Here is a 14244-nt window from a genome sequence, read left to right as displayed (position 1 = left end):
GTTAAGTGGGACCATAGTTATCTTTTCTGGTTTATGTGGGTCTAACATGGAAGGTCATGAAGTGAAAGGTCTGTGTGCATACTAAAACAACGTTGATTTTTGAATTCAAGATTCCTGCACTTCTGGCATGGAGGGTTCTGAGCTTCCATTCTAGTCCATAGTCTTTAATACGAGTTTTGAGGAAGAGGTAATGGCCCTCACTGGCCTCTGTGGAGACAAGCAACTGGGAGAAAAGATTGTGGCATGAATTTCATCTCCCCAACCCCACTTCCCTTGTAGGCATTGTTTAAATTAGGATGTAAACATGTACTGTCAAATTGAGTTAGCTAGCTCAATCTAACCAACACCTTTTAAAAGTTCTAGTCAAGACCAGGCAAGTTATATTTTACCATATGGAAAATCTGTCAGTTTAAAGATTAGGTGGTGCCATGACCTTAGCATGTGCTACATTGATCATGTTAACATAGAATTTGCCTAGTCTTCACAAAACTTTTAGAAGACATCTTTGGAGTTCGACTGATCTGGCTCTGGGTCTATAGAGTGGATGTCACCCAATGAGCAACAGTCCTCATTTCTTCTGGTTCTCAGAAGAAAATTTTTTTTCTCCTTTGTGATTTATCCATGATACAAGGAGCACTGTTTGATTATTTTTGGAAAATGTGATTCGTAGAGCACTGCGTGTATTCAAATGACTTTTATGGCTTAGACAGAACAGCAGACTACCTCCTAAGACAGAAGCCTGGCACTACAAAAGGCTCACCTAGAAACTCAAAAGAAACATTTTGGAGTAGAGGAACCTAAAAGAAACCTGAAAAGATCTAATTTTCTGAAAAAACTATGGATGAGTTCTTAAGTGCATGGAAAGAGGTATTGCTTAATGTTCCTTCTGCTCCTTTGCTTCCCATCCCTTCCTTTATATTCTGTTCTTCAAGTTCTTCCATTCCTTTGTTCCCTAAGTTTAGGAAGGTGGGATGAAACCTAAAATTGATATTTACATATGTAAAATCATTGAACAATACTTACCAAGTACAGGGTTATACAAGCTGGTCTCCTTACAGATGTTTGGAAAAATATAAGGCAAATAATATTTCTTAAAATATGAAAACAGGAATGAAAATCCCTTTTCTTGGTTTTCCTTGTTCTTCCATTCCAAACTTTTCACCTTAAAGAAAAATATTAAACTTTGAGGTTGAAAACAGTAAATATTTATTTCACTATTCACCAAGTATATAGCACATGTTCCAGAAGTTTGCTGTAGGTTTTTTAAAAATCATCCAAACCCTGGCCCAATTTAAGTTTTAATTACATCAGAAGTATTTTTCAGATTTGCTGAATGGATCAAAGATGCAGTAAGAGGAGATCCTATAGCTAATTACAGAGATTTTTATATTAGGATTGGATTTTATGCTTTTTAATAATTACAATGTTATATTTTCAAAATGGTGCAAGGGACTGGCTAGCTGAAAGATTCATAATAAATAAGACTATGCAAAACGTTTCCTGTAAGGTCTAGATTCAGAAGCAAATATAACCATGTAAGTAATCTTCAAGCATATGCAGAGTCCCACTGAAGTTAGAGACTACATAGACTTTTAAGAGTTCCAAAGCCTGGAGCTGGCCCCTCCAGAAATGGGTTTAATACGTAGTAAGTCATCCTCCCTTGTTTCAAAGCTGGCTTAGAAAATGTATTTTTACGTCTATGCTTTCCAGAAAGACATCTTTTTGCGCAATAATGTATCCATATCTGTTACAAAGAGGGTTTCATAGTAACAGAGAAGGAGCGGTGTTAGTCTATATATATCTCAAAACAAAAAAGCAGTCTTAAGTGCTATTTGACTGCTTTTTTGTTTTGAAAGAGGGTTTCAGTTTGCCCACAGCTTGAGAGCAGAACCAGACTCACCAATCATTGACAGCAGGAGTATGCTTTGTTTTCTGAAGTTTCTTCCCATTCAGTTAATTTAGAGAGGCAGGATAATTTAATAGTTTTTCCTTAAATTATAGACTGAATAAATATGCTTTGAGGAAAAACAAATCAATTTCTCCTGCTAAAAAATATGGTGCATTCAGCCTCCTGACAACATACCCAAATCCCTGAATGTCAGTTTACATCTCTGCTCTGCATAATCCACTTGTCTCCAGAATGGGCTGGATCTGTGGAACTTATTACTCAAAAAAAGAAATTTTCAGGTAAGCACTGAGAAGTGTTCTTATGTTCTTCATGCTAAGGTCCACAGACCCATGACTACTGTATTTTCAGAGCAGTGACCATGCAGGTATTATGCTTCAAATTGGACATCCAAACAAGGTATACAGTAGCTCCTCTACACAGAGAAGGGCACTAAGACATGGGGAACTCTTCTGCAAAAAGAAAGGAGGTGCCACTGGCTAGGAATGGATGACCAATATGCAGAATTTGTTCAACTAATGGCATTCTGAAGATCTCATTTCAGGACCATTCTGCTCTGCAATTATGAGTGCTCCGAAGGACTGGGTTTAGGTGCTTAATTGAAAGAAAAACAGTTCTTGAATATACTCATGGAATGGAAGCCATGACACAATTATGAAGACAACCTACCTGAATTCAAAGTATAATAATGGGACTTTTTTTTTTTTTTTTTTTTTTAAAACCGACAACTCCCTATCTCACATAAAAAACTCTGATTAGAGACTGTAGCCCCTGGGAATCCTAATCTAAGGGACAGGAAAGAAATCTGGAGCACTACTGGAAGAAGCCAAAAGAGGATCCGAGAATATACGGAATGTCCTTGGAGAGCAGGAATATGGTGAATGCTCAAATGAAGCATTTAACACTGGACTGCACAAAACTTCCTTTTCTTTAAAAAGTGAAAATGTTATACCCAAGCTTAGCAGAATTCCAATTTTGTATTGGGAAGAAGGGACTTTCAAAGTCTGGGGGTCCTTTCGAAAGGCCCCTGTCTACACAATCAGTGTGCATTTCAAAAGCAGCACTTTTGAAATGTGCGCAGCTGCTGTTATGCTAATCAAGTGCTGCATATTCATAGTAGTGTCTCACCAGCATCTGCTGAAGTGGATCATTAGCATACCCCTTTCTAAAGGCAGGGGATAGGGTAGCCACGGCCTACATGACTTTTTGGCTTGAATCAAAAGATTGTTTAGGACCCAAATCAGTATGTATTCTCTAGTCTCGTTGCAAAACCCTTACAAATAAATAAATAAAAAATTCCAGAAAGAGATAAATGAACTTCCTTCTTCTCTAAGGCCAATAACATTGCTACTATAATCCCCGAGACATTCTAGAATCACGTATCAGTTCAAATGATGATAAAAACTGGGAAAAGAGAAACACCGTCTGCAAAACACAAGAACTGTCTAAGGATGATAAAATGAGAATGCCTGAAGAGAAATCTCCTTTAGATTTATTTAGATGATTCAGCTGAAGCTTCGCTCTGTTTGTTCTTACTTCTCAGAGGACAGAAGTAGAAGGGGGTGAGGGATTTTAATGCTCTAATCTGAAGAAAGATTATGGATGATTTCATTCAAATAGTGGCCTTTCCATGGGCTATTGTGACTGGGAGTGGGAAAGAACTGGTTCTGAAGTTCCTGTCCAACGGGAGACTCGGGCTGTGCAATATTTAGTGACCTCATTTGACCAAAGCTATACAGGCAGATCTAGTGTTCTCAAATGGAGCAAGCCTAGCACTGCATAGGGTCTTACTTAAAATAGAGCTGGGTGGGAGGCCTACAGATATGCCTAAATATAGATGAATAGGGCTCCACAAAATTCACAGTTCATTTTGGTCAGTTTCATGGTCAGAGGTTTCTTAAAAAAAAAAAGAAAACCCACACATTTTATGATTTCAGCAATTTAAATCTGAAATTTCACAGAACTGTAATTGTCCAGACACTGACCAAAAAAAGAGTTGAGGAGAAGGGGTTGAAAGGTTCTTGTAGGAAGGTTTGTGATAGGGTTACCCTGACTTCTGCATTCTTGATGGTGGCAGCACTGCCTTCAGAGAGCAGCTAGAGAGACGTGGACATGGCTGGAAGCCCAGTTCAGAAGGCAGAGGCACTGGCAGTAGCAGCAGCACAGAATTAAGGATGGCACGGTATGGTATTTACCATCCTTATTTCTGCACTGCTACTGGTATCAACTCAGCCTTCAGAAGTGGGCACCAGGCCAACAGCTGCCACTCGGTCACCCAGCTCTGAAGGCAACACAAGTAGTAAGGGTTGTCAATATCAAGACTCTTTAAATAACTTCCTTTGTGATTGCCCTGCAATTTCCTTTTGGGCCAGACTCCCAGTCTGAGAAATAGTGGTCTCCCGGTGAAATCTGTGTAGTATAAGGTAAAAGCACACAAGACAAAATTTCACAATGTGAGACCAGATTTCAGAGTCCATTATGGATTTTTCATGGCTACGAATTTGGTAGGGTCCTACCGTTCAGCAACAGAGATATGTTACTGACCCTGCACTTGTTCTGATTTGCCTATCTTACCTCAAAGACCCATACATATCTACATACTACAGATTTGAATCCCATCTCCTTCTCACCCTATTTTTATCCAGGGAGAAGCTCTTGGCCCATAGTTATGAGTACTAAAAAGAGGACATTACTTGGCAATATTATCCACGCATATTACCATAGCTTAAAAAAAAAGTATACAGGGACACTTAGGGCATTAGAGGACAGTTCTTATTTACTTTTGTTGGACTAACAAGAGTTAGTCCAAAAATTTCAATGCCACTGGGAGGGGACTGAAATTAGGCCACGGCTACCTTTGAAAGGCCTGTATAGTGAAGAACCCACTCCTTCATGAAAAAAGCTGTCCATCTAGAAATCCCAAGTCACTGATCACCAGGGAAATACCACATTAAAATGGCTATTATTACTGCATATTAAATACAATTTGGAACCTGCTGGCCTTGTGAAATTGCCTACTGACTCCTTCCAGGCCTGTGATGCTGCCCACTTCGTGCCCTAGCCATCTGCGCACAGAAAGAAGTAGAGAGAGTGGTGAGGCAGGGAAGCTGGGAACAATAACCTGGACATTAGGAAATGGTAACCCACAATGGCACCTGGAAATGATAGACAAATACCTCCATATTCTTTTAGGTATGGCAGAAAAATCACTACCCCAGTATTACATTCTCCCAATCTACCCAAGAAGGAATACATAGCTATAGTTTACCCTGGGCAGTTGTGGACCTTTTAAGCTTAGTTTCACAGTGAACTCTTGCCTTGCAATTTACTCTGCTATTTAGATATATTTGATTCTCAACTGATTTGAACTGTTGGCCTTCTTACTCAAGAGAAAGAATCCACTTGGGAGGTTCAGGGAGGTCAGCACACCTATATCAGCATAGTTTATAGCCAATGAAGCCCAAGGGATGCAACTGGGAAACAGAAATATTACTGAACTAAATTGTTAGTCTAAACATTTGAAGTAAAAGTTTGAAATTCTTCCTCAGAAAACTTTGCAGCAGATGAAGCTGGGCCGAGCCCAGTAGTACATGAGGCCAGGGGAGAAAAACTGGAGGGAACGTCCAGAGGCATAGCAATTCCCTCCTATCAGTGACTCAAGTCTGTTTCTGCTCCCAAGCTATAAGCAGGCTGAAATACACTATAATTGATCTGTGGAGCTTAGCACAAAATACGAAACAGACACTAAGAGTATGTTTTCTATAAGGTACAATCATGAAAGGTGATACACAGGAATGATTATTTTTGTGTCTTTAAAGAGCTATTAGTCCATTATAATAGACAACAAAAAACAGTTTGTTCTGTCTTCAACATAGAGACCATACCTGAATTACTAAGTATTTCAAGAGTGCTTCTAGAAAGTAGCTTGTAAGATCTTCTTGACCTTTATCTCCGGATTGTGGAGGGACAAGTGGAGTAATTTCCTCTGCAGTCACTTGTGCTGTCCAGAAATAAAAAAAAAAGTTAAATTAAGAAAAAGAAATAATTATTAAACAATCAATTTGTAACCACCTAGAAGGTAATAGAATGATATATCAAACACCCAATACTGATTTGTTAAAAACAGACCATGAAAAAATAATCTGATTTCCTCACTAGCCAGGTGGATAGGATGGAAACAGCTGATGTTATTTACCTCAATTTCAGTAAATTCTTTGATGCAGTCCCTAATGACATTTTCATAAACCTACTAGGAAAATGCAGTCTATATGACACAGTCTATAAGGCTGGTGTGAAAATAGTTGAAACAAACATATCCAAAGCATAGTTACTAATAATTCAAAGTTAAAATGAGAGGTCTTACATAGTGAAGTACTATGAGAGTGTGCTGAATCTGGTACTAAAAATTTTCATTGATGATGCGGATAACGTGGTGAAGAATATGCTAATTAAATTGTCAATGACACCAGCCTAGGGTGCCTTGCAAGCCTTAGGAGGATAGGATTAGAGTTAAATACACCCTTGACAAATTGAGGAATTGGTCCGAAATCAACAAGATTAAATTCAGAAAAAAACAAGTTCAAAGTACTGAACTGAAGGTGGGCAGGGGAAAATCAAATCTAACAAATACTTAGTCAGCTATTCTCCATTTTGTGATAGTACTGCAGAAAAGGATCTGAGACTTCTAGGGATCACAAACAATGTGGCAAAAAGTGATGCAAATAATCACTAATGTAATTCTGGGGTGCAGTAACAGAAGTGTGGTATGTAATACACAAGAGATAATTGATCTGCTCTGTTTGGCCCTGGTGAGGTCTCAGGTAGAGTAGCATGTAGAGTTTTGGGTACATGCATTAGGAACGATGAGGACAGAAAGAACACAGAAGAGAGCTACAAAAATGACAAAAAGTTTAGAAAAAAAATCTCACTTATGCTGATGAATTAAGCATGTTTAGTTTTAAGGAAAAGGTGATGGCGGGAGGAGAGGATGGTGGTCATCTGTTATTAGTCTTCAAATATATTTAAGTCTATTATAAGAAAAATGGTAATCAATTCTTCTCCATGTCCAATGAAGGTAGGACAAAAAGTAATGGACTTAACCTATAGCAAGGGAGATTTAGGTTGGATATTGGCAAAAACTAACAGTTACTTACCTCTCACAACTTGTTCTTTGAAATGTGCTGCTCACATCCATTCCAACTAGCTGTGTGCACACGGATGTGGGAAACTTTGTCTCCTATCAGCATCCACTGGGTCAGCCAGGGTATTCCCTCCAGTGGTGCTGATATAATATGTAATCTTTCTGACCTTCCGACCCTTTGGTTCCTTTTTAGTAGCTACTCTGACAGAGGTGAAGGAGAGTGGATATTGGAATGGACATGAACAATACATCTTGAAGAACAACAGTTACAAGAACTTGGTAATGTCAGTTTCACTTAGGTGACTCGCATGCTACTTTTAGAAGGCAGGGGTCAGAATTAGTGCATTACAGATTGCAGGACCACCCTTCCCACAGCAGCATCATTTCATGTCTGCTGCTCAGTGCCATAATGCACCCTAAACAGGTAATGGATCAAGGACTAGGTAGCTAACCTGCATATGTCCTGAATGGGGACTTGGGCTAAGAAAGCCATGGAGGAGGCAGTGGAATGGGAAGTAATTGCTTGTACAGAGATATCAGCTAACTCATTGCATTTGCAAATGCAATCTGAAATCCACAAAAAAAATACATTGAGAAGAAACAGGAAGGCCCTTCATGTGGTCTGCAACTGCCACAAAGAGTTGGGATGACTTCCTGAAGGGCTTTGTATGCTTGATGTAAAATGTGAGCCTTCTACAAGCATCCAGCAAGTACAGAAGCTGCTGCCTTGAATTAGCATGCAACTTCAGTTAGAAGGCTGGGAGAAAAATGTCCTGACCTAGGTGGAACTGAGAGACCACCTTGAGAAAGAAGGCTAAGTGAGGCCCGAGCTGCACCTCACCCTTCTGAAAGGCAATATAAGACAGCACAGACATGGGTGCACTTAGCTCCAAAATCCTTCTAGCGGATGTGATTACCACAAGAAAGGCCACCCTGCAGGAGAGGTAGAGGAATGAGCAAGTAGCCCAACATTCAAAGGGAGGGTACATTAGCCTAGAAGGATCAAATTCCATTCCCATGGAGGGAGAAGTTGCCTCGCCCAGGGGAATTTCCTTTCCAAATCTTTTTGGAAGTGTATGACCAAGGGATTTACAAAAACTGACTGAGCACTTTCCCTAGGGTGAAATGCTGAAATGGTTGCTGAGTGAACCCTGACAGATGAAAGGCTAACCCTTGCTCACTAAGATGAGGCAGGTAGTCCAAGATGAATAGGACAGATGCCCAAGCAGGGGCCATGCAGCATTCAGCACACCAGGATGAGAATCTTTTCCACTTAGTGAGGTACGTAGCTCTAGTGAGTGAATTCCTATTGCCTAAGAGAATGTGCTGAATCTAGTTAAAGTACAGAAGCTCCACAGCATTCAGCAATGGAATTCTCCCTTTATACCCCTTTTGCACATGGTGGGAATTCTTTGTGTTCAGTTCAAACATTTCTCACCTTGACTGGAAAAGTACTAGTTCCAAAATGGGGTCCACATCAGGAGGCCTGGCCACATGTCTTTGCAAGATCAACCACAGTATAGGCTTACAGGAAAACAATACCAATCTCAACTTACCTCAAAAATAAAAAGTATAGCACACAAAGAAGATATACAGATTCAGCAGATTACAACCTTTAAAATGACATGTTACATGACCTGTTTTGCATAAAGCATCTTTGTGTTATGCATGTTCATAATCCAATTTTCATGAAAAATGGGGGGAGGCCACTAGACCACTACAGATATATCTCCCCAAAATAATTTAGGTTTGACAAATCAATTTCTAACAAACACCTACTGACTGTGTCTACACTTACAAAAAAACTTCAAAACGGCTAAGCTAACAACCAATTCAGGAATACTAATAAGGCACTGAAATGAATATTCAGTGCCTCATTAGCATGCCGCCAGCCATGGCACTTCAAAAGCACTACGGTTCACTTGCTCATGGCTCATCTACACAAGGGTCCGTTTGAAAAATGCCATGGCCAGCAGCATGCTAATGAAGCACTAAATATTCATTTTAGTGCCTCATTAGTATTCTTCGATTTGGCTATTACCATGGCCATTTAGAAGTTTTTCTAAGTGTAGACACAGTCAAAATTCCTGGCCAACTCTAGTTCTGATAACCAATACAAGAGAAGATGATAGCATGAATCAATTTCTTTTTAAAAGGTGAAGTTGGAGATAGTGATACAACTGTAGGTATTAATGTGGCTCCAAGTGATCTGCAGAACTTATTTCCCCAAGAAATCATTAAGACTAGCAGTCAAGTAGGAATCAAACGCTTATCTATATGAATAACTAAAGCATCTAGTTGCATTAGGTCATAAAAGAGTTAAGTCATAAATGGATATAAACTCTCATGTTCCAGAGGCCCCAGTTAGAGATTCCAATTTATCCTACTGGCAGCTCATTCTACAGTTATCCACCCTGGTGGTCCATGAACCTTTTACTCAAACATCAGGTACCAGCTACTGTCAGGATACTGCTCAAGTTGGAACACTGCTCTCCTGTGTTAAAGTTTAGCACGATGCACATTCCCAAGAGATGTGGAAAGAGAAGTAAGGGTAGGGTCAAGGATGAAACAGGGATTCTAGAAGCCCTGGGCTCAGCTGCAAACAGTGTAACAGACAGCATGAGTAACAAATCAGGTCAGACTACTTACTTTAGTTATTTGTACAGTAATTGTGCAATGGAAAAGTTAGATAAATAGAAACGTAAAGAACTGCACAATGTTACTAAATTACTTACTTTCTTGAACGTTAAGTGGAGGGTTAATGAGATTATCTAGCGTTCGAGGGCCATACTCTGATTGTGGTGATGAAAATCCAGGAATTAAACAAGAAAACATACATAGCTGTTCTTTACTACAGTTATTCTGCAGTGCTTGCAACCACAAGAGGAAGAGACGTACACCTTCTCGACGAATCTTAAATGGAGAAAAAGGGAGTTTTATTTCTATCAGATGCTTTTCTTTTATAATTGTATTACACTCCGTGTAGACTTGCAAATAGTTTGTCTTATATATGCATATGAATAAGCAAAAGAAGACAGTCTGTAGACTACAAAAGTGGGCAAAAATAGCATTTCCCCCTTTCCATAGAGAACTGTACCACAAACAGTATGCCAACAACATTCTTTTTGCTTCAAAAGTAATAAAAAAGTGTTGCAAATACATTTCTTAAATGTTGTTGAATCTTTCTGCTTATAACTATGATTGAAAAAGACTGAAGTCTCATATTATATAAACCAAAAATGATTCCTCTCCCCTTTATAAAATAAAAAGTAGGACTTCTTTCCTCTTGGAAGAATTGGAGCTTTAATTTTTGTTTTCAACACTTATGCACCTATTTAGTTTCACAGAACCTCTCAAAGTACAAAAGCAAGTGCATAGAAGTTGGGAGGTTCAGGGCCTATCATGAATGTAATCAATCTTGTAAGTCAGTGTTACAGTTTTTGTTCCAGTGTTTATTCTAAGAAATGTGATACAGGAACATCCAAAATGAAAAAAAAAAAAAAAAAAAAAAAAAAAAAAAATGATATATGTATTTATTTCCCTTACCTTTAAGGAATTTCCAGTGTGAAGAAGTTTCTTTAAAATCAAGCCTGAAAAGGAAACATATGCTTAAGATGTTCCCTAATCTTTATTTAATTTCAGATGTCAGAGTTCTCGGTCAGACTTGATAATCTTTTACACAAGCCCTTGGCAACCTCTAATTTATCTTGGTGAACTTGGTATCCTCCGACAATCATCTTAATGCCAGAGGGGTTAAAAAGATCACCTTCTGCAAGCTCTGCTCCTTTGATCATAACCAATACCAAAAAAAGTGCTTAACCTTTGGAGGGTGCTAAAGGAAGCACAAGTGGACACAGACTCCTAATTCATCAATGTTGTTGCTATTCAAATGCCTAGTTTAGGTTTACATTGAATAGCTTGATTTACTATAAAAAAGAAAAAGAATTGGAACACATTACTTGGCTGGAAAAGGACTTCTTGGATCATCGACTTTAAATTGTGGCATAGAGCAGGATTTGCCATCTACACTATCTTTGTGTTTTCTCTAATATTGTTCACAGTAACGGTGCCTACCACAATCAGTGTCCAAACACTACAATCCCAAAGTTATTGTGTGTGTGTGGGGGGAAAAGCATATTAAAGCAAGGTCTTCTATGAAAGAGTGTAATGTTCTGACCTCAAATGGACATTAGAAGGTATGTATAAAAGATTGTGGTTTTGAATTTATAGATAAATAAAACCATGCACATAATCTGTACTACGGCTTTCAGCTCTACTTCACAACAATGGGAGGTAACCAGACTGGGAAAGTAGACTTCACCAAACAGACAAGACTACGCTCCAAGCACCCAACACTATACATGGCCCCTGCCATGCCGCCGCCCCCCCTCCCCCCAAAAAAAAAGATAACTAATGAACCACTGACGTTAATAGGAAAACACTAAAAGATACCCCAGCTACATAGTCGAGAGGAAAACTTTCCCCACCTCCACCTTGACTAACCATAAGTCACCACAGTATGACAGAAAGAAAAAAGAACCTGTAAACCCTTTTAAAAAAGGAAAGAGGTCTGCAGTGAAATCAATCCAGAACCTAAGGGACAGTCTTAAAGGTAGAAGACTGAATTCTGGATCCCCACTGCAGCTCTGGGTACACTGGGAAACTGTTTAGAGCATGGGTGTCCAACCTTTTGGCTTGCCTGGGCTGCATTGAGTGAAGATAGTCTTGGGCCGTGTACAAAATATATAATATAGTTAATGTATATAAATCACATAATAATATTAAAAGTTTACGATCTTGTGGGGCCGCATTACTAGTTGTCCAGGGCTGCAGGTTGGACACGCCTGGTTTAGAGGCAATAGGTAACTTTAATTTGAAAGCAGAAAGCTTGTGGTTCCATCTTTATGTTTATCTCCTGCTTTACTAGCACGTTTGCTTCCCCTTAAAAGTTTAATCTTTAAATGGATGATTTTTCTGCCCAATAAAACATTTTTATTTTTAACCCAAGTGTGTAAACTATGTGGACTGTGCATGTCAAAGCAAGAGGCTGTCTGGGGGGCACGTTTCATGCATTTCAAGATGACGAACCACATGGGAAAAATTAAAACTGTCTGGTAATTAAGAACTCAGGGATAAACGAATCTGAGGAAATATGGGAGTGGAAGGGGTGTTGGTGGAAGCCAAGGGGACACTTCACACTTGTGTGCTGGCTACAGGGATCAGGGCTCTGAGCTACAGCAGTAAGGCACCTAAAGTTGCAAGGCAGGCAGCGAAAGGACCCCTTGCTGGTCTGAATGATTTCCATATGTTACTGCACTCTAGGGGGGGGAAAAAAATTCCATAGTGTCAGTTACCTTACTGTTACAAAGCTTAAGGATATCTAGCCTAAGTTTATTTTTTAAAAGTAGCAGAAGTTTCAAGAACTTGCTCCTTATTATGCCACTTTGAGTAAAGCCTGTCCCCTCCCTTATATTATCGCTCAAATAGCTTATTAACATTAAAGAAACAAATTAGATATTATACGGAATCTTGCTTGAACTTTTCTTTTTTTAACCTTTATCACAGATCAGACTTTTTTTAAAATACAAACTCACCAATACTATGAAACTGCCACCTCTGGTGAATCCTTTCTGGAAGAAGTTGTAAAATTTTCTACAAAAGCAAAAGCCAACAATCCACACTACACAGTTATTATCTAAAAAATAAATGCTAGAATTGCCATTTATTAAGGGAAAAAAAAAAGGAAGTTGTCTTAATTAATAATGCTGTCTTTTTGTGGCATCCATCCACCCATTACCAGGAAGAAGATAATGTTAGGTTTTTAAAACGTTTGCTTATCTGCATCCAAGATGTTAAGTTAAATATGTATAGGCAGCATTTCTTTGTAATTATATAAATGAACAGCTACTTCTGCAGTCCCACCCCATGTATCTGACTACTTCCAGTATATATTACAAGTTATAAATGGCTCAATTCACCATTAAAATTACATTGTTTGTGGCAATATAAAAGGTAGGTGAGGTAGTATCTTTTATTGGATCAACTTCGACTGGTAAGAGACAAGCCTTTGAGCCATACACAGCTCTTCAGGCTTGGGAAAGGTGTAGCATAGCTGTTCCATGGTGGAACAGATTACTTAGCATAAGTAGCTAGTACAGTCTAAAGGGATCAATCAAGGTAGAGTGGCTCATTAACATCTGTGCAGTCATAGGTCAAAAAGACAGGATTAGGGGGTTACAGCCTGTTGTAATACAAGCCATATATCCAGTGTACCTGTTCAGCGCATGATTTTTCGTGTCTAGCACAGTTATCAAGTTAAGCGCCAAAGCTTGTCCTTTGAAAGTTTTGTGCAGGTTTCCTTTGAGCTTGAGGACTGATAGGGTAGATATAGAGTGACTGCTTTGTGAAAAGTGTTTATCACAGATGATACTCAGAAATACCCTTTTCCCATCATTTTTCTGTGTTAATTCAAGAGCATAACAATAGTCTGGTTTCACTCATATAATTGTTACTGAATACTTCAGCTTTGTCTACACTTCCAAGATTTAATGTGAAAGTGGGGTCACGATACCAGCCCTGGGAGACAGCTCTCCCACAGCTTTAGGGAAAATCCAGTTTGGGTCAATCTTCCGGAGTTTGATTTCATGTGTCTTCATCTCTCTGGGGTTAACAGTTGACCCTGTACTTCTTGCTATTGTGAGGAATAAGGGAGGTCAACAGGAGAAATGCTCCCATCAACCTCTTAGTGAAAACATTCAAGCAGATTTCCAAAATCTCAATTCTAGCTATGCAATTGCTGTAGCTAGAATTGCATATTTGGAATCAACTTTCAGGTCTAATGTAGACCTGTTCTTAGGTAAATCACCTGCAAAAGGGAAGCAGCTAACAAAACTGGGAATACTGCACTCAGTGCTGAAAGCCGGTTGACACTGGCACCTTACAATAATGTAACTTGCCATTGTAGGTAAGCCTTTAGTGGCCTGAATGAGAGAGACACTTCATTGAGAAAATGTTTGCAGGCAAATTGTCACATACAGGTTATAACAGCAGTCCAGATATTAACACATCTGGGGGCAGATGTCTGAGATGGGAAGAGCACGGATATACCCACTGCATTGGTTAACGGGGTGCTGGAGACCCATACATAGTAAAGGCTCACACTGCCACAACAAACATAGTGCCTCTTAGGTGGCTGATG

General features: G+C 39.2%; 1 protein-coding gene across 9 annotated transcripts in view; it reads right to left on the bottom strand.

Annotated features, from left to right (window-relative positions):
- Nucleotides 1–14244, bottom strand: part of RALGAPA1 (Ral GTPase activating protein catalytic subunit alpha 1) — a 211800-nt gene that overhangs the window by 180863 nt on the left and 16693 nt on the right. For all 9 annotated transcript variants that reach the window (XR_012645924.1, XM_074996838.1, XM_074996842.1 and 6 more), the window contains exons 4-8: nt 12641–12698; nt 10593–10636; nt 9782–9959; nt 5791–5906; nt 1024–1162 (exon numbers count right to left, since the gene is read on the bottom strand). Coding sequence is in view for 8 of the 9 variants with exons in the window: in XM_074996838.1 (XP_074852939.1) it covers nt 1024–1162; nt 5791–5906; nt 9782–9959; nt 10593–10636; nt 12641–12698 (535 nt within the window). In the remaining variant the exon portion in view is untranslated. The remainder of the gene's footprint in view (nt 1–1023; nt 1163–5790; nt 5907–9781; nt 9960–10592; nt 10637–12640; nt 12699–14244) is intronic.

Source organism: Carettochelys insculpta, chromosome 6 (assembly GCF_033958435.1).
Source record: "Carettochelys insculpta isolate YL-2023 chromosome 6, ASM3395843v1, whole genome shotgun sequence".
NCBI lineage: Eukaryota > Metazoa > Chordata > Testudines > Carettochelyidae > Carettochelys > Carettochelys insculpta.
This window is presented reverse-complemented; position numbering and strand designations above follow the sequence as displayed.